The 23,346-nt window shown below is 34.8% G+C and overlaps 1 protein-coding gene across 3 annotated transcripts in view; it reads left to right on the top strand.

The window, feature by feature from the left end:
• Positions 1–23,346, top strand: part of PPP2R5C (protein phosphatase 2 regulatory subunit B'gamma) — an 87,086-nt gene that overhangs the window by 59,364 nt on the left and 4,376 nt on the right. For 2 of the 3 annotated variants that reach the window (XM_076345468.1, XM_076345470.1), the window contains 11 exons: positions 3,008–3,118; positions 3,731–3,823; positions 3,920–4,050; positions 6,585–6,644; positions 9,493–9,601; positions 11,744–11,797; positions 14,352–14,522; positions 15,095–15,222; positions 16,797–16,898; positions 19,068–19,140; positions 21,475–21,591. In XM_076345468.1, the coding sequence (XP_076201583.1) occupies positions 3,008–3,118; positions 3,731–3,823; positions 3,920–4,050; positions 6,585–6,644; positions 9,493–9,601; positions 11,744–11,797; positions 14,352–14,522; positions 15,095–15,222; positions 16,797–16,898; positions 19,068–19,140; positions 21,475–21,591 (1,149 nt within the window). The remainder of the gene's footprint in view (positions 1–3,007; positions 3,119–3,730; positions 3,824–3,919; positions 4,051–6,584; positions 6,645–9,492; positions 9,602–11,743; positions 11,798–14,351; positions 14,523–15,094; positions 15,223–16,796; positions 16,899–19,067; positions 19,141–21,474; positions 21,592–23,346) is intronic. The other variant, XM_076345469.1, reaches the window with a different exon arrangement.

The raw sequence follows: 23,346 nt of genomic DNA on the forward strand, positions 1-23,346 counted from the left end.
TGGGAATATGATGTAATTCTTGCAGATTTAGCTGATGCAGTTTGATACTGCCTCCCACTGTCTGCTCTGCCATCTGTCAGATGTGAGAAGGCAGGACAGCACATACATATGCTCCTTAGCCCTGCCAGTTAATAGGTAATTCACGGCATTATTTTAAACTGTGAATGGAGGTGTTAATGAGAAGAAGTCAGAATGTGAAGAGCGAAACATGACATTCTGTTGCTCTTCCCAGAATCCCACCAAAGATGGGTGGAATGCATTCCTCTGCAAAGTAGCATCTTCAAACTGAGACAGCTTAATCTTTCAGAGCTTTCGAGTAATCTTCAAATTACCAGCAGGAAAGCTTTGATGCTATTTAAAAAAACAAACAAACAACCCCAAACCAACCAAACATACAAAAAAATGAAAAAAAACCTCACTAAAACCTGAGAAAAGAATAAAAATGCATGCATGGCACATGTGATTATTATTATTGGTGATGGAATTTGAACATAAAGACTGAAATTGTGGCATAAAGAGTAGATTTTAAATGTGATACTGGAGTAGACCTTGCATTCTGAATAGCTACATTATAAGTAAACTCAAACTTTTAGGCTTTAGGGTTTTTTCCTTAAATTGAGCTGTATTATACACTTGGTGAAAGCTTAGGAACCTATCAGCTGATGAAGTAAATAAAGTGTTCTTTTGCATCCTCAAATGAGACATTCAGTTCAGTGCAAGTTCCAATGGAGTAATCTTTTCTTTTTCCTAGCTGGTCCTGGAGATGCCCTGTACTGGCATGTTTGCTGAGCCAAGTATTGGTTTTCTTGAAAAGGCTCTGTAAATGTTTCTGCTGCTCCTGGTGATGTAGCCTTTTGCAAAGAATTTTCTTTTTCCTGGCAAATCAGCTTCTCTGCCCTGTTGTCTCTTACTTTACCAGACTTAGGAAATGTATTCTCAGATTTTCCCCTAAATACTTGCAAAAAGACACCTCCAATCTGTTACAGCAATAGAATATCAATAACAATATATAGGTTAACTCTTGCCAGTACTTGTGGTACATATTTAGAATGGAGTATATGTATGCCTTATGCTGAAGCTCCATGCAGCCAGCTGCAGCTGATTTGATAAATCAGGTTTGAGCAGGCTGTCCAAGATCTCCATTCAGCATAGCCACTATTCTCATTGTGAGCAAAAGTCTACCAAAATTTACTTTAAAATATCTTAGTATTTTTATAAAGCACAAAATTATCTGTGTATTTGAAAGCAGAATTGACTTTAGTATTCTAAGTAGGAATAGACTTGAAGAGAATTTCTTTATGGAGCCTAATATACTCAATTATTATGAAGGGTTAGGACAATACGCCACTATGTTTTTATTTTGGTAGTCTTCTCATCGTTTCTGCAGTGTGTTCACGCTGCTGAGAGACTGAGGCATTTGTCTCAAAGGATCATTTTGAAGTAGTGGAGGCAGTTGGGGACCATGTACTAACTTGAATTGATCTTTATGATTTTTTTATTCTATACAAAAATGTTTAGGCTGCTTGGTACTGGCTTGATAATGAGTAAGGAACAAAATAGAACAAGTAAGTCTCTATTGGGTGCACTTATGCGGCTAAATAGATTATGTTTTTCTACTTGCTCAGCAATTTGGTTGTCTCCTACCAACGTCTGCCCTACCTAATACTCTGGATTACAAGTGGAATTGAGGAATTAGTCTTTTTTCAGTACTGACAGCCATAGCTGTCTTGCATATACAGATAAAGGCTTCTTCAGGTTTTCTTGCTGGCATGCACAGAAACCTGTTCCCTCCAACTTGCTCAGTAAAGTTTTAATCATTAACTCTTCAGGGTGTGAGAACAATCATTTGAATCACTAGCTAGTTGTTCCTTTCTGGTCCACAGAGAAGCCAGCTGGTTTTGCTAGCTATCATTTCAGGTGGAGAATTTAGGATACTGCAGACCTTTTAAACCTTTGCACCATTCTAGGTAAGGTTACTCTTGAGAATGCATGCTAAATTTATTCCAAAAATCATGTAAGATTTTTTTTTTTGGCCAACAAATGTGTTTTACTTTGCGTTTGCAATTATAAGCATTGTATAAATTGATAGAAATGTGATTATTCACATGCATTTAGTGATGAGATTGTTTTGCCTAGAACAGGACCTCATAGAAAAGTTTTCTGTCCATATGACAGGGAATGGGGTTTTTGTCTTTATTAGGGACTTTGAAACTCTCTTCGTGTTAAAGGGGTTTGTGAAGGGCTTTGGTTCATACACAGTATGAATGTGCGTCTAGACAAGCATTTGGAAACACGAACATAATTTATCTGTGTGTATATCAACAACTTGAAAAGCAATTTGTCTTTGTAGTCTGCTCTACTTCCATGAGGATGCTAAACGGTTTTCAGGGGGTTGAGAATTCAGATGAAGTGAAAGATTAAAGGATTAGGATGTGCATTTTTCCCCCCTCAGTGCCTCCATGATGTCAGGTAGAATGGACATGGTTTAAGAGAAATACCACTAAGAGGGTGAGGGAGAAATTTGGTTTTGAAGTGTTTCTCATACACACCATGTATACCCACGGTGTGAAACTGACAATATTTTACAGAGAACAACAGTTGCGGGTAATCTTTGTTTTGCATCTCTGCTTCTGACTTCCACTTTTTCAGGTTGTTGCAAGGCCTTGTAAAGTGTATATATAAAAAATATTTGTGTAAACGTTTTATATACATTTGCTTGGGCTTTTAAAACGTGCGTGTAAAGAGATCAGAGCAATATTCTCATAAAACATGTCCTGACAGTAGGTTTGTGCTTTAAAGAGTACTGCGTGGAAAAGTGTTCTGCAAGTTAGAAATCTTTAAAGAAGAATGAATGTACCTCATTATTGTTTAAACTTAATATAGCTTGTATTTTTGCAAATATTAATTAAAATAGTTCATGTAAAGCGTTCTTAGTCAAAACAGTCTTTGAAGTCTTTTTTTAATCATTCGCTTGTTTCAAAATTCTTAAAGGCACATGTGATTTCAGTTTGCAGTTAATATGTTTCGAACATTACCACCATCTTCCAATCCAACGGGAGCAGAATTTGATCCAGAGGAAGATGAACCAACCTTAGAAGCTGCATGGCCTCATCTACAGGTATTTAAAGAAGACTAGGAAGTCATAGTCTAACAAAATTTTGACATTAAAGTCATTGTTTATTGACTCAGAATCATTTCGTTTTATGTGTTTATCTCAAGTCAATTACATTTCTCTGCAATATTTAAATATTTCTTGAATTTAAACTGATAATCTTTGAAAAAAAATTCAGTTAGTATATTAGAGGTTAAAGACTCGTTTCTTGCGGTACAGATGTAACTGCTTTGATTTTAAATGAGCTTCAGTTTGTCACTATGAATGCTTTGATCCGACTCTGGCACAGCTCTAGCTTTCAGAGGTACCGTGACAAACAGAGGAGAACAGAGAATTTTCAAAACACGTACTTCTGGGCATGATGAATATTAGATTACTGTATGTCACTTGAGTAAAATCTAGTGATGGAGCTCAACAGAATTTCAATGCAGTTTAAAGAACCATAAGTTCTTGTACTTTGTCAGGAGAGCAAGAGCAAAGCTTTTACTATGTGGTATATAAATAAAAACATAGTGCAGTTCTGAAGAACTAATTAGTAATTTTGGTAATGTGCTGCTTATAAAATGGTTCCTTATTTAAAAGACTAATACTATTTTTTGTTGGGTTTTTTTTTTTCAGCTTGTTTATGAATTTTTCTTAAGGTTTTTAGAATCTCCAGATTTCCAACCTAATATAGCTAAGAAATATATTGATCAGAAGTTTGTATTACAGGTGAGGTAAAAAAAGAATTTTTAACTTCAAGCTCTAAATTATTTTACAATGCATTAGATTCAAGTAAGGTGCATCTCTTCTTTTCCCTCTTCGCAGCTTTTAGAGCTCTTTGACAGTGAAGATCCTCGTGAAAGAGATTTTCTTAAAACAACTCTTCACAGAATATATGGGAAATTCTTAGGCCTAAGAGCTTACATCCGGAAACAAATTAATAATATATTTTATAGGTATGTCAATATCTTTGTATTATGGTGCATGTGATCAGGTATACAACTAAAAAAACTCCCAAGACACTGCTAGCAATTTTTTTAATTCTTAGTAAGTTTATACCCAATATTGCTACATCTAACAATAATTAACACCAATCTGGGAGATTTAAATTGGGGTAGTCTTGCACACAGCATAAATTTGGCAGCTTAAGTTTGAGTTTGTATGTGATTCAGTAGGTGGTTTGGTATCTTCATCTGTGAGGCTTTTTTTTATTATTGGGTAGTAGTACTTGTATTACAGTAGTGCCTTAATAAAATGTAGTTCTTCATAATGCAGAAGCTGGGCTCAAATCGAATGACTGAGAGATCTAGAATTTGCCCAAAGGAACATATTTACTGCCTTTTCTTTCCTCAGAACTGAGATGTACCATTTAGGGCTCGTGAAATATTTTTTAATTGCCATAGAATAAACTGTAGTACTATCCCTGATACAAAAAGTGTAAAGATGAAAAATTAATCCATTGTATTCCTAAAGGTCTTTAGAATTATATATTTACTGCCATTATGTCAAGTGTGAATGCAAGATTGTGGTGCCTTTTTTATTTTTTTAAGTCTTTTAGTTTTGGTACGCTTCTCTTTTCTACAAATAATTATGTGTTTTGCACTCCTTCCATCCTGCTTCCCTTTTTCTCTACCACTGTTGTTTTCATCCCAAAATGAATGTGTGATGCTACCCCTTTAAGAAAATAGCAAAAAGCTGCCGTATCCGTGCCATCTCATGAATGGCACGCAGCAGTACCAGCTGTAGAGGGAGCTTATCTTCCCTGTCGATGGTAACAAGTAAGCCTTTAGAAGAGATACAGAGGGCCTACTTTAAAATAATTAGTAAGCCTTTGCTGTCTTGGAGACAACTGCTCTTGACTGGATGTGTCAAGAGCCAGTATGTCCTAAGGAAAATGTACAGGTGTATCTTTCAAATGAAGATGTAAACTTTTTTCCCCACACATAGATTTTATTAAATTTATTCCAAAATGCATAATATTGTAAAATATCTGAACCAGATGGTACAACAGCATCACAGGGTATTATAATGCACTTCTGAACAGTGTTTTTATTTGCCGCTTCTTGCACTTTACTTTCAGGGATAATGGAAGCAAAGTCTTCAAACACAGATAGTTCTGGTGCAAGGCTTTTGAAAGACTAAGAAATGTTCTGGTCATTAGATCAACTATTTGTAATAGTTTGTACAAAAATATGTTTTCAATCTGAAATGTATAGGGGGGATTGTATAATTTGTATTGCAGAGACTACCTTTCTCTACCAAGCTGTAGGGAAAAAAAAATTACAGAAAACCTCACTTAGTTGTATAATACTTAGGAGCTAGAAGTTGAAATATTTTGCATCCAAATGTAAACTAGTGTTCCTGGACATGAGTGCCAGGGAGGAAAGTTGTTTCAACTTCTGTCTTGAATTAGTGGATTGTGCATGATAAGCTTTTAAAGTATGTGTAGAATTTTTCAAAATCTTTCCTTTTCTTATACTTTTTCCTGCAAGTCGTCAGCTTGTTACTGTGCTTACCGAAGAAATGTGTGGTCTTTATTTGTCTTTTAGTCACTGACCAGAATTGCATGAATTCTGTCCCAATAGTACATTAATCTTATCTTTTTCTAATTTAAAACATATTTTTATAAAAATTATTAAATTGGTATGTTCCTATTAATTCAGTCCAAAGCTTTTTGTATCATTGTCTTTAGTTTTGCTTGGAATTGTTGTCCTAAATTATATGGAAAGGGTCTTTAAGGAGAAAAAGCCAGTCACATCAAATATTCTGGATTAAAAGTAGCTGTTAATATGTCAGTCTATAACAAATTTTCAAATAGAAAAATATTTTCTAATGAGTGGAATTATTTTCTCCTAAGTATAATTTTTTATAACTATTTGCAAAATACCTGAAGTTGTGCATAGAACTTTCTCAATAAATTTACACTCAGGCAATTGGGAAGAAGGGTGGAAAGGTGGTTGCCTAGTAAATTACAGTGCTCTATCAAAAGAAAATTCAGGAAAATTTTACTTTCTCTGTTTATTACAGAGCCTTTTGTATGCACAGAAGTCTGTAATGCTAAAGAGCTTTTTAGATCCATAAGTAGTAACTGTTTGAACACCTTGTGCTTGCATGTGCTATAGAAGGTTGAGTCATGGCATTTGATTATGCCAGGTGCTCTTGTATTATTTTAATATTTAAAGCATTATTTGCTGTGTTCAGTTTTGCATTATTAAAATGGCATAGAATATGATTTTTGGAAAAAGCTCAAGTGCATGCTGCCCTTGTTAAATGTGGGAGAAAAGAGCAAGCGTGAACATTGAAAGCAGCTTAATGTGCTATTGATTTATGTTTCCACCAAGTTTCTTTTCCACTATGTGCTTGTGTTTTCTTTTTACTGAGTGACTAAAACCTGGGAGGTCAAGGCTACCTGTAATGTTAGATGGGGATCTTGGTGTTAGAGTTGTATCTCTCTTCAGCAGTAACTGAGTAAAACTTTTCATTTATTTAGGTTTATTTATGAAACAGAACATCACAATGGCATAGCAGAATTACTGGAAATACTGGGAAGGTAAGTTGTAGGTTTTATTTACTTAAACTTGCTTGGTCTTCAGAGGAGACTTTAAAAATAAAGTTGGGGATTGCAGATTGCTTTGAGACAAGATTAAAATAGGTTCATATCATGTGGCAAAGCTGTAATGAGGAGAATAAGATTGCAGAAACAGCAAAAACTTGAACCCTGTGGCAACATTTTGGGATGTGACAATTTTTTACATCTTATTTTTAAAGTCTTATTTTCTAGCTTAGGATCCTTGTAATTAATATTAGTTGTAAAGCAACTACAAATAACATGTAATTAGTTGAAATTTATTCAGAAATTCTTCTAACATCGCTAAATGCATAGCAGGTAAACAAAGGAAGCATAGGTTACGAAATTTCAGAAACCTTCTTTTGTTAAGCCCATTATATAGCAAACTTCAGTGATGCATCTGAAAGCCCTTGAAACTAAAATTTTACAACTTAAAGCTGATAGCCTCGTCAAAACCAGTGTGGTTTTTTTATCAACTGATTAATCCATGTGCAAACTTTTGTTTTTTATACATTAATACTCTTTAAAAGTTTAGTTAGGTTTACTTTATGGTGTTTCCATATTTTTGCATATAAAACTAACAGGTCAGCGAGAGCAGGTTGCTGAGGGTTGTGTCTCGTTGGGCTTTGGCTATCTCCAAAGATGGAGACTCCACGACCTCTCTGGGCAACGGGTTCCCATGTTTTACCACGCTCACAATAAAAAGGTTTTTTTCTTATGTTTGAATGAAATTTCCTGTGTTTCAATTTGTGCCCATTGTCTCTTGCCCTTTCACTGGGCACCATTGAGAATAGTCTGACTTTGTCTTCTTCACACCATCCCTTCAGGTATTTGTACGCATGGGTAAGATCCCCCTGAGCCTTCTCTTCCCCAGGCTAAACAGCTCTCTCAGCCTTTCTTTGTATGTCAGATGCTCCAGCCCCTTCATTATCTTCGTGGCACTTTGCTGGACTCCTTCCAGTACATCCACATCCTTCTTGTCCTGGGGAGCCCAGAACTGGACCCAGCACTCCAGATGTGTCTCTCCAGGGCTGAGCAGAGGTGAAGGATCACCTCCTTCAACCTGCTGGCAATGCTGTTCCTAATGCAGCCTAGAATGCTGTTGAAATTAGAAAGATGTTTTAAAATTTTCTAGGTCTACGTGTCTGCCCAGAATAGTTATTTAATTTTCAATGAAATGTTTAATGAATAAAGGAGTTCATATCCATCATTACTTCAACATACTGTAATCAAGTAATACTCATCAAGATATACTGAAGACTCTGTAAAGCTTAAATACTAGCATAGGGAGCTAAATCTTCAAAACTGTTAGTTAAGTCACCAGCTTTTTCATTCATGGTTTTGTGAGGTTAGCTTTAAGTGTTACAAATTTAAAAGTTAAGTATTTTTTTTCCTCAGGTTTCCAAATCAAAATTTCTAGTAGCTAAATGAGGCTTCCAAGCTGTAACTGTTCTGTATTGGTTATTCTTCCGATCCATTAAGGAGTTTCACACAGCTTGTTGTTGACAAAGAGCTTCGTATGAGTAACAGTTTTCAGTTGGGTTCCTGGGTTTTGACTTGTCAGAAGTAGAGAGGAATTGAATTTCATGCTGCAGTACTGGTTTTCATTCTTTTCCTTTGCTAAGTGCTATATAATACTGGACAAATGAACACTTCGAGTAGGAACTAATACTGTGGTTATGTTTTTTCTGACAATCATCTCGTGACAGGATTTGAAGAATTTCTTCACGCTCAATCGAGGCCAAACTTGCCCTACAGTTCTGCTCCTCTTTGTGGTTAACAACCCATAAAACATCTTGGAGAAACTTCTTTTTTTGAATGAAGTTAATGTATATTTGTCGAGTATGTGGAAGTTGTGGCAAGAACACCATAGAAATGTTAATGGAGAAATGGGGTTTTGATATTATGCACTGAGAGACTTCAGGAGGAATAACCTCGTATCCTCAGAATAGTTGTGCAGTCATTACTAGTGAAAATTGTTTTAAGCATGCGCAGCAAGGGTCAGCAGGTGTTATTTAGCAAGCTTTAATTCTGGGACATCATCTGATTTCTGAGATTTGAAATATACGTAACTGATTTTTTTTAATGTGTTTTTTTAAGATAAGTTTGACAGGTTCCTTTTGCCTGGGTGCATTCTGTCCTTATTAGTGAAGAGAAAAGCATTAGAATGAATAAAATAGGATTTAAAATTGTAAATGGGCAATAGGATTCTGGATGTTTTAACTGATGTTAATGCTAGCAAAGTGAGTGAACACAAAACAATGTTCTAGTACTGTGTTTTTAGGTAAAGGTGCCATTGGCCCAGTATTGAGCCACATCTGCACTCACCTGGAACTGGGATGTCATGTGTTGAGATGCTGTTAGGTTATATGCTACGGTCTTGCAGAAATAGTAATATTTTAGCAGAAGTCATGTTTTGACTTGTCTGCTGTCCTGGATTGATCTCTCCTACATCCAGCCTCTGGTTCATTCTTTAATTCCATGAAGAAGCTGGGAGAAATATGTATTCAAAATTTTGATGATAGTAAATAGTTCATAGTGAAGGTTGGAATCTGAAGTGTAGGTATAGTCATATATGTTGCTTGAAAGATTAATTTGGGACCTGTGAAAGACTTGGGTGAGGGATGGGCAGAGGTCGATTTGACTATTAGTTTGTAATCTTTAGAGATCTGGATCAAAAATTAAATAGCATGCTTAATTTGTAAATTTTTCTGTTGCATCATGTTCTCCAGGAGATTGCAGAAAGACATGCGATGAAAACAAGGTCCTCTACAGTAGTGCAGATATTACATAATTAGTGATTTTTATTTTTAAATTTCTTTCCTGGCAGCATAATTAATGGATTTGCCTTACCATTAAAAGAAGAGCACAAAATATTCCTATTGAAGGTTTTGTTACCATTGCACAAAGTGAAATCACTCAGTGTCTACCATCCACAGGTAGGTTTTGTTTGGCACTTTTCATACTAGTGTTAAAGTAAGTTTGCCTAGAGAGGTGAGGGGGAGTCTGGTCATTCTGACGTGGATTCTGTTCTAAGCTCCAACATTTCCCTGCTAAGTGGCCTTGGGGAAATTATTTAATGTATGTACCTATAATGCTTCACTTGTTGAGGAAAAAAAATATATATGTGCGTGTATAAATAAATAAATACCTTTTTTAAAAGCACTGTAGTGTTTATAGATGAAACACATGAAGTAGTTGATTAATGTGAGAATTCTTGATATTTACCCACATACAGAATTTTTTGTTTATCTTGTTCTTGTCTGTAATGTTTAGACATACATAAATTGCAGAAAAGTACAGTTTTAATGAGTGTCATCTATAAACAGCATTTTCTAAACTACATGGAGAATTTCAGCTGAATTCAGTTCCTTACAACTGTTGATGTTTTGAAAGGAATTGGGCATTTACTAGGACATCATTATTTAATTCAATAGATCTTTAGAAGTACACAGACAAAAAGGGGACATCTGAGTTGTATCGTGCTTTTAAACCAGCTGTATGTTTTCTGTGCTGAGTTCTAGTTCCATTCAGAATTCCTAGGGGAGTGGGAAATCATACAATGTTAGAAAAACCACGGTATTATTGTGAGATGCTGAAATTTTCTCCGTGAGAGGTTGTTACACAGCTTTGTTTCTATAATTTGAAAGTTCAACGTTTTTTATGTAAGTTCAAGTTCTCCAAGTTTTAAGTACCATTTCTTCAAATAAAATTACTAACAACTTGTATTTTTAAGAACACCATTTGTATAATTACAATTCTCTAGCAATTAGAGATGCTTATAAGCATTTGCTTTGTATCTTGCCTACTGGGGCTCACATCAGTTCCTGTTGACATAGTAGGCTAGAGTGGCTCCCATTTCAAAAGATTTTTTTCCCCTTTTTCCTAATGCTGTGAACAAAACCTGTTGGGGTGTGGCCAGTCAGACCTTTCTCTCAAGTAGTGCAGACATTTGTGATCGCCACCTTTTCTTCTACCTGCCTGAGACAGATTGGTCTTTATCTATTCCCCTTACTTCACAAGCTAATTCTCCAAAACCTTCAGGTGATTTGCATTCCTCATTACTATCAGTAAAAAGAAGACAGTGACATAGGGATGCCTCTCTTACATGTCCTACTGAATGAAATGGGGAGGCACGTCAAGTGAGCTTAGTGTGTGAAACACCAGAGTAAAACCACAAAAATTCACATCAAAACAGTGGCAGGTATTCAGAAGGATTTGCTGCCAAATCCAGATATACATGAAGAAGCTAATTTCTATATTCAATTCAAATTTACTTTAGAATAGTGGAGAACACTAGATGTAATAATCTTTGTACTTTCCTCAGATTACCTAGGGACATTCTTGGTAGCAATCATCAAAACCAGGAAAGAAATTGGGCTCATCAGCTGAACTTCCATAAATGGAGAGACATTAGAAAAATGGTTAAACAGTTCATGAGGTGTGCAGTGATCCTCCCATTTACTTTGGGACTATCGGCCTATCGAGTGAAAGGGATGTAATAGTTCACCATTTAGGCACAGATACACAGTCTCATTTTCAGAATTGAAGTTGGTAAATACCATAATTCAGCCTCAGCGTGCATCAGCTTTACATTGATATGCATAGTTACTATTAGTTCTCATATATAGAAAATCCTAAGATTTACAAATGTTCAATGCATTTTTAACTAACTTAGGTTATGAAATAGAAAATACTTATTAAATCAGCATGAGACACCAAAATGTTAGCGAGTGGAAAGCACTTTAGAGGACAAGATTGTAATTTTTAAATCCTATTTGAAAAGATGAAGTGTGCTGAAATGCAAAGTACTAGGTCTAAAAAGAAAATACCAAATTATGTGTTTGTCTATATTATAACCCAGAAAAAGGTGAGGACAGACTTGGGAGGGTTGGGAAAAATTGGTAATACGTATTTACCCTTTTGTTGTTTAAATTGTCTGCCAAATAATTTTTGTAAAATAACAGAAAGAGTGTTGTGCTTTTATTTGAATTCAGTATTGTTCCCCACTTACGCTAGTGATTTCAAAGCGTGTTCAGTTTCACAGTGAGCATTAATAAATTTTTTTTTTTTTACTGTAGCTGGCGTACTGTGTAGTTCAATTTTTAGAAAAGGACAGCACGCTTACAGAACCAGTAAGTTTATTTTGCTATTATTATATATTTTGGAATATTAACATCTCTTTCATCTGTAGACTGTTTAAGGAGGTTTTGGGAACAAAGTATTGATATGTAATTGTTTTTATTAGGAAGAGTTGAATATTTCACCATTTTGATCTATCAAAATCAGTTTTTCCAACAGTTGTTTGCAATGTCCAAAATGAATTAAAACAACATTAAGAGCATACCTCTTACAAACAGACCAGAGTTTATTCTGCTTATTTTGTTCTGGCTGACTGGATATGAGATGGTTGATCCAGAAGCGGCGTAGTCAGATACTAGCTTTCCTGAGCTGTGCTCTGTTGAGAGACTGATGTTGTGATGGAACACAGATTTCTGGTACACAGAGCTACCTACTGATGCAAGGCTTTTGAGTCAGATCCTGTTCACGTCTACCAAGTTTGGACCATAGACAAAACCAGACTTTGGTCTGGCTGCCCATAATTGCATAGATGAATACTTTAATTGTCCTCGATAGTATATAGTGTTTTGTGTCGTTACACCCAATATTAAGTAGGGAAGAACTAATATGTTTAATCACTAGGTAGCAATCAGTAAAATGCTTGCTGCTAACAAGAGTGCACATTATTAGATTATAACCATTTCCATTTTAAAATGGAAACTGGGATTCTTGAAACAAATGAAGTATGCAGCTGAGCAAGAACTCTCTTCTACTTGGAGCTTTTAATATTTGTTAAGACATCAAATCTCAGACATTCTGTCATTCGTGCTATTATGAGATCTTGAAATCTTAGCTTTCTTCCAGACATCAGCTAGGATGTTACATATTTCCTAGTACAAATCTGAACTAAAACGCATCCAAGTCTGTTTCCCTTTTTGATCCCAAATTAGTACATGATTACAACATTCTTTAAAAACTTAGCACATGCATCACCGAAGTACTAAGTTCCCCTTCAAAAATTCTGGTCATTACAAAATAAGACTCTTTGTTTCCCCTTATAATTGTCATACGAGACTTTTTGACTTCTTATTAAAAAAATCTGCATAAACTTCCCAAGGCTTCATTGAGGACATAGTGTCTGCTTTCATGATTAAATAATACATACATGAAAGATGCACTGATTTCTCATTGAGTTATCCTGTCAGTGATTATATTAAATATTGCTTGTAGTTTTCAAATAAAAAAGCTGGACTGCTATAAATATAAACTTTATTTTAAAAGAGTTTTTCAAGAAGTCTGTACTGTTAGGGGGTTGTTGTCCAGTTCTACATCTAGGACTAGACAGACACTGTTGTATTTCTGTTCTTTATGTGGCTTTTTAATCTTTAACCACAAAACAAAAGCATTTATAAACATACACATTCAAGGTTGTATTAATTACTCATCAAAAATATCTAAATTTAAGATTGAGTGCTCTGCCAGTCATTTTAAATACTTAACATGGTTTAAATATCCTTTGAAGGAAAATGTCTTCCTATTTGAATATTTTTTGGCACCAAGTTGCCACAGATGGAAAACAGTTTTTATATTAAAAAAAAGAAAAACCTTAAAAATTTTAAAATCTTGCACTTCAGTTTGAAAACTGACATCTTTGGGGAAAAAATCATCATTCTTTCATAACAAACATTATTGCTAACAGCACAAGAGTCGTTATTCCTTCAATATAACTTTGTGTATTTTTGAAGATTATTTAATAAATTATGACGTAATTGATAACTCCACTAATAAATACAATGTCTAAATATATTTAACTGCTAAACTAGTATCACTTTTCAGACTTAAATTCTTCTACTTACATAGTCAATAGATGAGAGAGTTTGTTTTTCAATTAGACTTCAGAAACATTTCCCACAGATGTATAGACTCTTTCTGAAGAGTTGTGAGCCAACTGGCGGATGACTTCCTTTTGTGTCACATTTTTATGGATCCCTTAGTTGTCTCCCCACTTCCTCTCCCCCCCCCCCCTTCCTCCCACCTATCTTTTGAGTGTTCATGGTTTGCTAGGCAAAAAAATACTTCGGCAAGCTGGGTAAGTAATTTAATAATCATGAAGAAAGTTCAGACTGTGATTATAGTAATATAGTCAATTAAATAAAACTCAATGTTTAAGAGCAACATGCCTAGAGTAGTCGGTCACCTGCCAATTCAGGTATTTATAGTAAATCTTTTCTTAAAATATAATGGCAGAACTTAATTTCTTGAGCTTTGGAGTACACCTCCAAGAAATTAGAGATTGAAAGCTGCTATCACTTAAGTGGCAGATAATTTTCCCCATAGTATAGTAGCAAATTTGCACTTTGATTTGATGATCATGTTAAGTTAGATGTCAGGTTACTTTCGCTAGTCTTTTGATGATTATTTTTGAACATGTCTTTTAAGTCTATAACTTTGTTTTCTGAAGAAGTGTTTTTATTCTGTGACACTGAACCATATCTGATCACTGCTGTCACATGGGACAAGAAATCTGAGTTTTGTGTTCTGTTTAAAATATCAGACTTCTTAATGAGATACAATTTAGTGCAAGGTAAAGTCAAATTATCATGAAGATTATGTTCACTGTCTCTACAGGTTGTAATGGCACTGCTGAAATACTGGCCAAAGACTCACAGTCCAAAAGAAGTCATGTTTTTAAATGAACTAGAAGAAATTTTAGATGTTATTGAACCATCTGAATTTGTAAAAGTTATGGAGCCTCTTTTCAGACAGCTAGCCAAATGTGTGTCCAGTCCACACTTTCAGGTCTGTACTTACTGAATGTACAATAATATGAGGATTTTTATAAAGCAGACTTGTTAATGGTATTACCTACTATTATTCACCATAATGAATTTTATTTGTTGCAAAAAGAAGTCTTCAATTCTGTGTCAAATTTTAGGGTTCCAAATGTTAGCTTTATTGTTTCTTTTCAGGAGTGCGGTATGTGCATTCGTATTGGGTGATTCACTTCAGTGTTATGCTTAACATAAAGGCTTAAAAGCTCGCTGTTTTCAGAAGTACCTGAACCCCTTCAGTACATCGTGTCTGTATTTCGCTGCTTGTAATAGAGTTCTACAAATACTCTTTCTTTGGGAAAACATTTCTTTGCTTGAATTTCAGAGTTCATAGGTTATAGTTCGAATCGTGTCCCTATCAAGGAAAAAGCAATTTTTTCGTCTCTCTTTCCATCAGGTCCATGACTCCCATTTGCACTAGAAAAATCCAAATCTAAGTTGTAACTTTCCTTACCTTTCCCTTATATTTGCCAAATGTTTCAATTATTTGCTCTTTAAGAGATTGTCTGAAGAAGTGTTCCTTTTTTCATGTCATCTTAGGTTGCGGAGCGAGCATTATACTACTGGAATAATGAATATATTATGAGTTTAATTAGTGACAATGCAGCAAAAATTTTACCCATCATGTTTCCATCCTTGTACCGGAATTCAAAGACACATTGGAACAAGTAAGAAACACTTGCACAAATAAAATTCTGCTACTTCACTTATGTCTAGTTTTAGGCTTAAAAGTGGTTCAGTTCTTTTGGGTTGCTAGTTTTAACAGTATGTTGAGCTGTTTATTCTGTGACATTGAAGTTGCTGGATAAGGAGGATACTACTATTGTCAAAATTTTTAGTAAATATTAAGAATTGAGGAAGATAGTTTTTTCCTTTTTTCATTAAACAAGAAACAGTGTTTTAGTGCATCTAATCCATTACGTATTTTTATTAATAAAGTAGCAAATCTGGCATTAATCTGTAGTTCAGATACTTCTAAAGACTAACTTTGATTTCTGATCTCTAACGTCTTTGCTGATTTGCATTTCTTCTGCATTCTAGTGGAATATGTTGTAGATCAGGTCATTTTTTCCTTTCCTTTTTTTTTTCTTTTTGTTTATTGTTTTCTCTTCTTTCTCCGTTGACTATTTTCACTTTTTTCCCCACAATAACATAGTACTTACGCATGAAAACAGTCCTGGTCAGCTCCTTTCTGCAGCTGTTCCATTGTAAAGTGCCTCTTTGTTTGAGCTATTGTGCAACTGCTGGGGTGGTGAAAGTATCACGGTCTAGTGCTGGCCATGAACTGAGGACTGCTGATGGGTTGGCCAAGAATGTGTAATCAATCTGTCACTAAACACAGGAAAAGAAATGGAAGATAAAGTGATCTTAAAGTGATTGGTTACTGTCACTGGATGTAAGCAGTAACAAATAATGTACTTATTAATAAAATTCTGATTCAGTGATGCAACTGTACATAATAAATGTGGATTGCTGTCAGTTGTTTTTTCTGGCTTTCAAGGCCACGCATTCATTTTATTCTGAGCAGAAGTCATGCTACCCAGGACAGCTGCATTCTTACTTGTAACTCACACGTATGATACAAAGTAATCACTTAACTGATTGCTTTTTGGATTTAATGATCAGCAATAGATTACAGACTGGAACTGTAAATTACTCTGTAAAAGCGCTTCATAAAGCAGATTATTTTTGTTTAATTTTTCTGATGTTTTCCACTTCACTTTTCTAACACTTCTCTAAAGAGTCCTGGCATAATTGTGTTGAAGTGAGTGCTGTTGCTGCGTGGCAGTTTTCAAAATGAATGGTGTCTTTTCTAGGCTCCTTTTAGTCACTAATGGTTTTTTTCTTGAATTTGTCAGTTGCCAGTAAGTTACTTATATCAAGATGTTTAATGTCATCTTGCTTTTTCTCTAATAATCCTAGTTTGATTAGTGTCAGCTACTAAATTTCAAAGCTAGTTCTGTATTGATATACATAGTATTAAAAATAAAGTTCAGACATCAAAAGTGTAAGTGACAAGTAGTACTATAGAGTAGGAAAACTGCATTCAAAGTTGGTAATTTTAGGTAATTAAATTACTCTTTTGAGGGTAAACTGAAACTTCCACTAATTAGTTTTGTTTCCACTTATTCTGAAATGATGAGATTTTCCAGTTACGTAGGCTATTGGCTACTGTTGACCAGAAAAAATAGATTTCAAAGTGTAAAGTACTCTGGGTTTCAACCAGTTGTTTTACTTCTAGGACAATACATGGCTTGATATACAATGCTCTGAAACTCTTCATGGAGATGAACCAAAAACTGTTCGATGACTGCACACAGCAATTTAAAGCAGAAAAACTGAAGTAAGTTTTCATGTCAGCGTGTCTGTCTGTTCTTGAATAATTTATTCAGCGTGCTTTAACTCTGAAGAAACTACTGTCTCTTTAGTGGGAAGTTGTGCCCATTTGATTACAGTACAACAGTCTCAGAATTGACTTGGTGAAACTTCTTGTAATATATGAACTGTAAAATCTTCTTAAGAATAGGATGCTTCATGTAGTCTCTGGCCTAATACTGCTGGGGGTCACCATCTTCCTAAAAATTAATTTTGTTCGAGAGGGACACTGCTAATCGTGGAGCCCAGTGTAAAAGATCTGTTAAACAGTTTAGTTTACATCCTGTGTTTATTTTAACACGCTTTATTTACCCAGTGTTGTTTTCTTTCATGTTGTCACTCAGTTCTTCCCAAAACACTTTTCCAGTATTTTTCAGCCCTGCATTGTGTGTGAGCACATATGCATGTTTTTCTAAAAATTACCCAAAATAAAGTTGTTACTCTGTTGTAATACAGAGCGTTCATACATTATTTGCCAGAAGAATCCTGCTGAGTTTAGTATATTCTTGCATAGACCAGTGAACAGAGCAGGGATTTGGAAGCTAGAATTTTTCTGGTTTATGCCCAAAAATGCAGATAACTGTTATGATCATAAAGTCACTTATCTTCTGTTCCTCTATTTCCAATTTTGTTAAATAGACATAATTTTTGTATATTCAGTATATTATAAAGCCTACTAAAGCGAGATCAAGAAGTCAAAACTATTAATAGTTTGGCTCTCATTTAAGGGGCTGGGGAGTATAGTTAGAAAGTAGGTACTGAAAATACCTGGATTTGAATTTTATTTTTAGTTTCAAAGTGAACAGAGATTCCTTCAAGTAGTGGTTCAAATTAAACACCTATTTTAAACCAATATACTGGAAGTAGTACAGATTCTTAATGTAGATTGATTTGTCCAAGTTTTGAAGTTCCCTGTTACAATTTAAGTAGAAATGAGCTTGTAGTGTAACAAATTTTTAAGAGATGTGTGTGTTTATAGATAACAAAATGTGAACATTTGCTTTTTAAAAAAAGACTATGTAAGTCTCTCTTCCCTCATAGCAAATAAGTGGAATCCCTTTTAAATGAGAAAGCAATCCTTTCTTCTCTGTTTTTTGGGGTTTTGTTGGGTGGCGTTTTGAGTGTGAACTAAGGCAGACAGGGTGCTGAGTGACGTAATAACAAAACAAACCCCCAAAAAATCCCGTACCACACAAGAACTTAAAAAGGGGGTGGTTAAAGAGTTCTTCCACCCCAGCCCAAACTTAACTTAATTGACAGTTGGAGGCAAATTGTGTATGTGCTTGAATATAACTGCCCTTTTTTCTTTTTTTTTTTTTTTTTTTTTTTTTACATTTGGATCATCTGCTCTATGCATTGAAGCCTGAGAGCATTTTTAGCACCCTTAAGCTCAAAGCCCTTTTAAACTCCACCACCTTTCAAAGACAGGTGTTCGTTCGTTCTAGTCTCTGCAATAAGTTGTTTATCTGTAAGGAAGAAAGGAAAAAAACCCTAGATTTTACTATTTTGAATTACATTAGGCATAAGGAAACAAACCTTTCCTACTTTAATTTAAAAAAAAAAAAAAGCATCTCATGTCATCCTTCTTGGCTTGTGACTCCATTGAATGAGTGTGGTTTTGTCGGGTACTTCTCTGTTAGTGTTCAATTCAAGAGTCTCTGGCCCTTTTCCTTTAAACCATTACCTGAAGCCATTGGGCTGACAGAATCTCTGCCCTTTTTTATGGTCAGATACTAGTTTCTTATGTTTCAATATAGAAATTGAATATTACAAAGTTAAAACAAACACACTTTCAACATAGATCAAGACTTCTTTCTGTTTTAATTGTAACTCTTAACAATGTGCGGTTATTAAAGATAAACTGGTATCAGCCAGTTTGTTGCTTTCATGAGGAAATACAATTTTTTTTCCCTTTTAATGTTGCTTTGCGATCATGGGGTATTGATATGATGCAAATTACCCTGTCAACAGTAAGTGGTATTTTAGGCAGTAGGCTGAAACATGCACAGCTAAATAATTTATTCTGTTGAATTCTTCTAGTGAATTTCTTCATGTTTAGGAAAGTATGCAAGTTGTGATGCAAGATTCACCAAGCTTCTGTTGCCATTTTTGCTTCTAATTTTTTTTTTTTTCCCAGAGAGAAGCTAAAATTGAAGGAACGGGAAGAAGCATGGGTTAAAATAGAAAATCTAGCCAAATCAAATCCCCAGGTATTTAGAAAAGATTAACATGTTCATGTTTAAATACTTTAGTTTTGTTAAATATCAGTGGGGGAAACAGGTCTGACTGATCATGGAAATAAAACAATTTCACTAATTGTATTATGAAAGATATACAATAAAAGTACTTTTAAAATTTGTAACCTTTCTCTTGTGCAAGTAATTCTTTTTTTTAAAAAAAGGTTTCTGAAAAGTATGATATGAAGTACTTTTTCCTTTTCTTATAATAGGAGATATACTGTATTGTGGTTTGAAAAGTTATTGTGCAAAATTATGGAAAATATAGAGATGCCATAATTGGTTTCTCTTGAAAAGCTGTTTTGCAAACAATATATTACAAAAGAGATCTTTCTGCAAACTGTGAGTTATGACTGGTCAGTTCTCCTCTGTGTCAAATGGATTAAAGTAATATTGTATGTTCTCGTCTGCTGCATTTGTTCTCATACTTGCATTGGGCCGGTCTTCTGGTGAACCTGCACCTCAGGTTCTTATTAAAAGGAAAGCATCCTGTCAGGCATTACTCGATGTAACTGAAATTTTGATAAAGAAACAAAGGTCCTTTAGACTATTAGTTATATTTTGAAATTATGGGAGAAGGGCATGGTTTGGCTTGGGGTTGTTTTTTCCCCCCTACTTAATTTGCTTGGAGAATGCTGCCAGTTTTCCTTTATCTCAATCATACTGATTGCTGCTATGGCCAAAAAACCCCCAAACATTTCAGTTACTTCGCAGCCAGAATTTTACTATACTGCAGCAAGAAACTTACTGTACTGTATCTTTCCAACATCATCTAGCTGAGTTTAAAGCGGTGAAGGATGGAGTAACGGTACTCTGTAAGCGGGAAGTGGGACACTTTATGATCTCGGTGCTATTTTAAAACAAAGTATGGGGTCATCTTTTTTTCTAAGAAGGAGGAATTTCATAAATGTTTTTTTTCCTCTTGTGGCATTTCTCAGGGAACAATTACTAAACTGCTCAAATAAAATTTGTTAAAATTAAACAAAATGTCAGTTGACAACAGATCAGTTAAATTAATCAAAAAAGAACCCTTCATATGAAAGCAGCAATTGACTTTCTTCTAATCTGATAAGCCATACAAAAGCCTTGCTTGAAGAGTACTTGATATACGTGGTCATTTGCTATCACAAATGATGAACTATTGTATGTCTGGCTAAATAAGGGGATTGACTTGTAGTAAAATTTAGAGTTCTACAGTGTAAATTTCCTTTTCTTTCCAAGTAATTTTTTGTAACTGTGTACATTTTCTGAAACTGGTTAACACAACCTGTATACAGTATGTTCTGCATAGTATGCTTGAAGAGACCTAATAATTGGAAGCAATTTAAAATAAAAATTATTAATTTGAATACTGAGTGCTCGACTGCATTGACGTAAGGTTATAAATGCTTTTAGCACTCTTTATAATGGATTTCTAAGTTGTTTTTTTTTCCCCTGGAATTCCTATTGACTTTTTAATTTGTCTAATTACTGACAGTTCTTGTTGTTCAGAGCTATTCCTGACTCTGCATGACATAAGAATACATTTTAAGATTTTAGATCGTGATAATTATATTTGTTAAATCCTTGCTGTCAGTTTTTTTCTGTTTTGTCTCATCTGCATTAAGTTATTGGTACTCTCAGATACTAAAATATTTATGAGGAAAAATGGATGAAAAAGTGTGTGTGTGCGTTCGTAAATGAGTTTTGATTTCAAGACCACATACACCTCATCTGAATTAAAATAGAATTTAAAATGTTGAGATCGCTCTACAGTAAGCTTTAGATACTCTGCAAGTGTTTCTACAAGATGTTTTTTATTTCCAAAAGACTTTTATGGCTGTTTTACTTTCTCAAGACAAAAAAGTTTAGTATTTTGTTTTGAAAATATTTTAAATATATATTAACCATATTTGACCTTTTAACAGTGTATTTTCTCTTCCAACACAAAATTGCACCAGAAAGTAAAATCATTGTGTTTGGGTTGCTACACTGTTCACAAATCACTAGACAATGTATTAATAAAGTTTCAGATAAATGATTGCCAAAGTAGACATTCAGTACTGGCAAAATCTGAATATTTTAAAATTCAGTCTCAGATAATCAAAGCATATTTTTTGTATTCTGACTGTATTTTTCAACAGGACACTTCTGCCAAGTGAAAGTGTTGGAGTTCCATCTTAAAATTTATTAACTTGGTGCCTGGAAGCATAAGATATTGAAGCTAATCTCAAATAACTAATCATAGCATTCAAATGCTCAAATACACTCTTAGTATTTAGGTATTACTACTAAGAATGATTATTTTAACACTTTGCGTTTTATTAGTACCCAACATATAGTGACACGAGTTTGCTGAACAGTCCTGTTGCAATGGAAACAGATGGACCTTTAATTGAAGATTTGCAGATGCTGAAAAAGACAATGAAAGAAGAGGCTTGTCAGGTAAAGCCATGTGAAGATAACAAAGTACTCTAAATTATTAATTACTTTTTTTAAATTACTGTTAATCCTAGACATAAACTTGGGTTATATTTTCAGCCCTGTAACCATTTATCCTAGAGTAATAACCATCATTAGAGCTGCTACTTTTAAGTGATACTGTAGCAGCCAGGAATACAGTGTTGTATTTCTAATGCCTGTGAATCTGCTGTATGGTCTCTTTTGACATTTCTTCTACAGAAACTTTCATTTTCTTTTCACTTAGAAATAGCTTTTTGTGTCGTGATGGGAACAATGATTACGCTTTAAGGATAGTTAAAAATATGGCTAAAATCTACCACATCATGTTCTATTTTCTTCTCTATATAACAGTTTTGTTTTTTCATAAGGTAAACTTGTATAAAATATGGTCAGATTCTAGCGATGACATTTTTGTTTGTTTGTTATTCGGAGCCTTCTTAGTGGCTAAAGCTACTGTGTTTTGAAAAAATGTGTAAAGTGTGCATTTGTCTTGCCCACTCATGGATCTTCTTCCTCAGTCCACCATCTGTCATGTTCCATTACCTACTGCAGGGCACTGCACTCAAGGTCATTCCAGTCTTTTCATCTTTAGCTAATGCTTAGTGATCTTCAGGTATCTTTAATTTAACTTGAGTTAAGTGGAACCAGAATCCTGACATTCAGACTAGAGATTTAAACTTGGAGCTGATGGAAAATAGAGAGGTGCCAGGGAGCATTGCAGTATCACTAAGGTGTCTGGTAGGAATATCAGTAATATGAATATCTCTAAATTCAGCAAAGTTTAAGACCACAGAAATGATCTGGAGCTGAAAAACTGGTTGAGATCGGAGGTAAAGTCTGTTAATTTGAACCAATGTATCAAACAGAAATTTGATAAAAATAAGCATATGGTCAACCTAACCTCCTACATTACTTTCTTAAAATTCCAGTGTCTTTATCCTGCAAGATTATATTTTATTTATTATTTATACTATGGCATTTTGGATGAAGGTTGAAATCAAAAGATATGCTGGAATGCCTCCAAGACATGCTCAGTGATTGCTGTTTTTTAAACACTTATCTCTGGAGTGGAACCCTATGCATTACATGTAAATCCTGGTGGCTGAATTATATGCTTATTCAGGGCAATGAATGAGGGTAGCATTCCCCTGCATGGGAACGCTGGTTAGAGCTAGTCAGTGAGGAGCGCTGAGCTTATTAAAGTTTCTAAACCTCTGCCTTTCTTCAGACCTTGGATAGCTTAGCCAGGCCCATGTGATGGGGAGAGGGGCCTCCTTTCACTAGCTCCAGAGCCTAGAACCAGTTCTCGTGGAGAAAGGTACATACAAGATTATTGAAAAAAACGAGTACTGCTATGCTATTTCTTAGCACGTAACCATTTTCTCAAGATTTATGAGACCTTCACTTTCCATCCTGGCCAGAGGGAATTAAAACTCATACACCCTAACTCTGCGTGCTCTAACATTAGTTCTAGAAAAAAAGCAGCCAAAGTATGACTATAGACTAGTAGTTGGGACAAGCAGTTAAGTACAAAGTTCCCAGGCCCAACTGCTGGAAGTGTTTGGGGATTTGGGCCAATATTATACAGTATAAAATGCACAAACAGTAATGGCAGACCAAACTAAAACCAAGGACTCTACCTAGGTCTTACCTTCTTTTCTACAAAGAATTCAACTTCAAGAATTCAGCTTCAAGAGCTATAATGTTGGGGCTATACACAGCTTCACTGATAACGTT

This window comes from Aptenodytes patagonicus, chromosome 7 (genome assembly GCF_965638725.1).
Source record: "Aptenodytes patagonicus chromosome 7, bAptPat1.pri.cur, whole genome shotgun sequence".
NCBI lineage: Eukaryota > Metazoa > Chordata > Aves > Sphenisciformes > Spheniscidae > Aptenodytes > Aptenodytes patagonicus.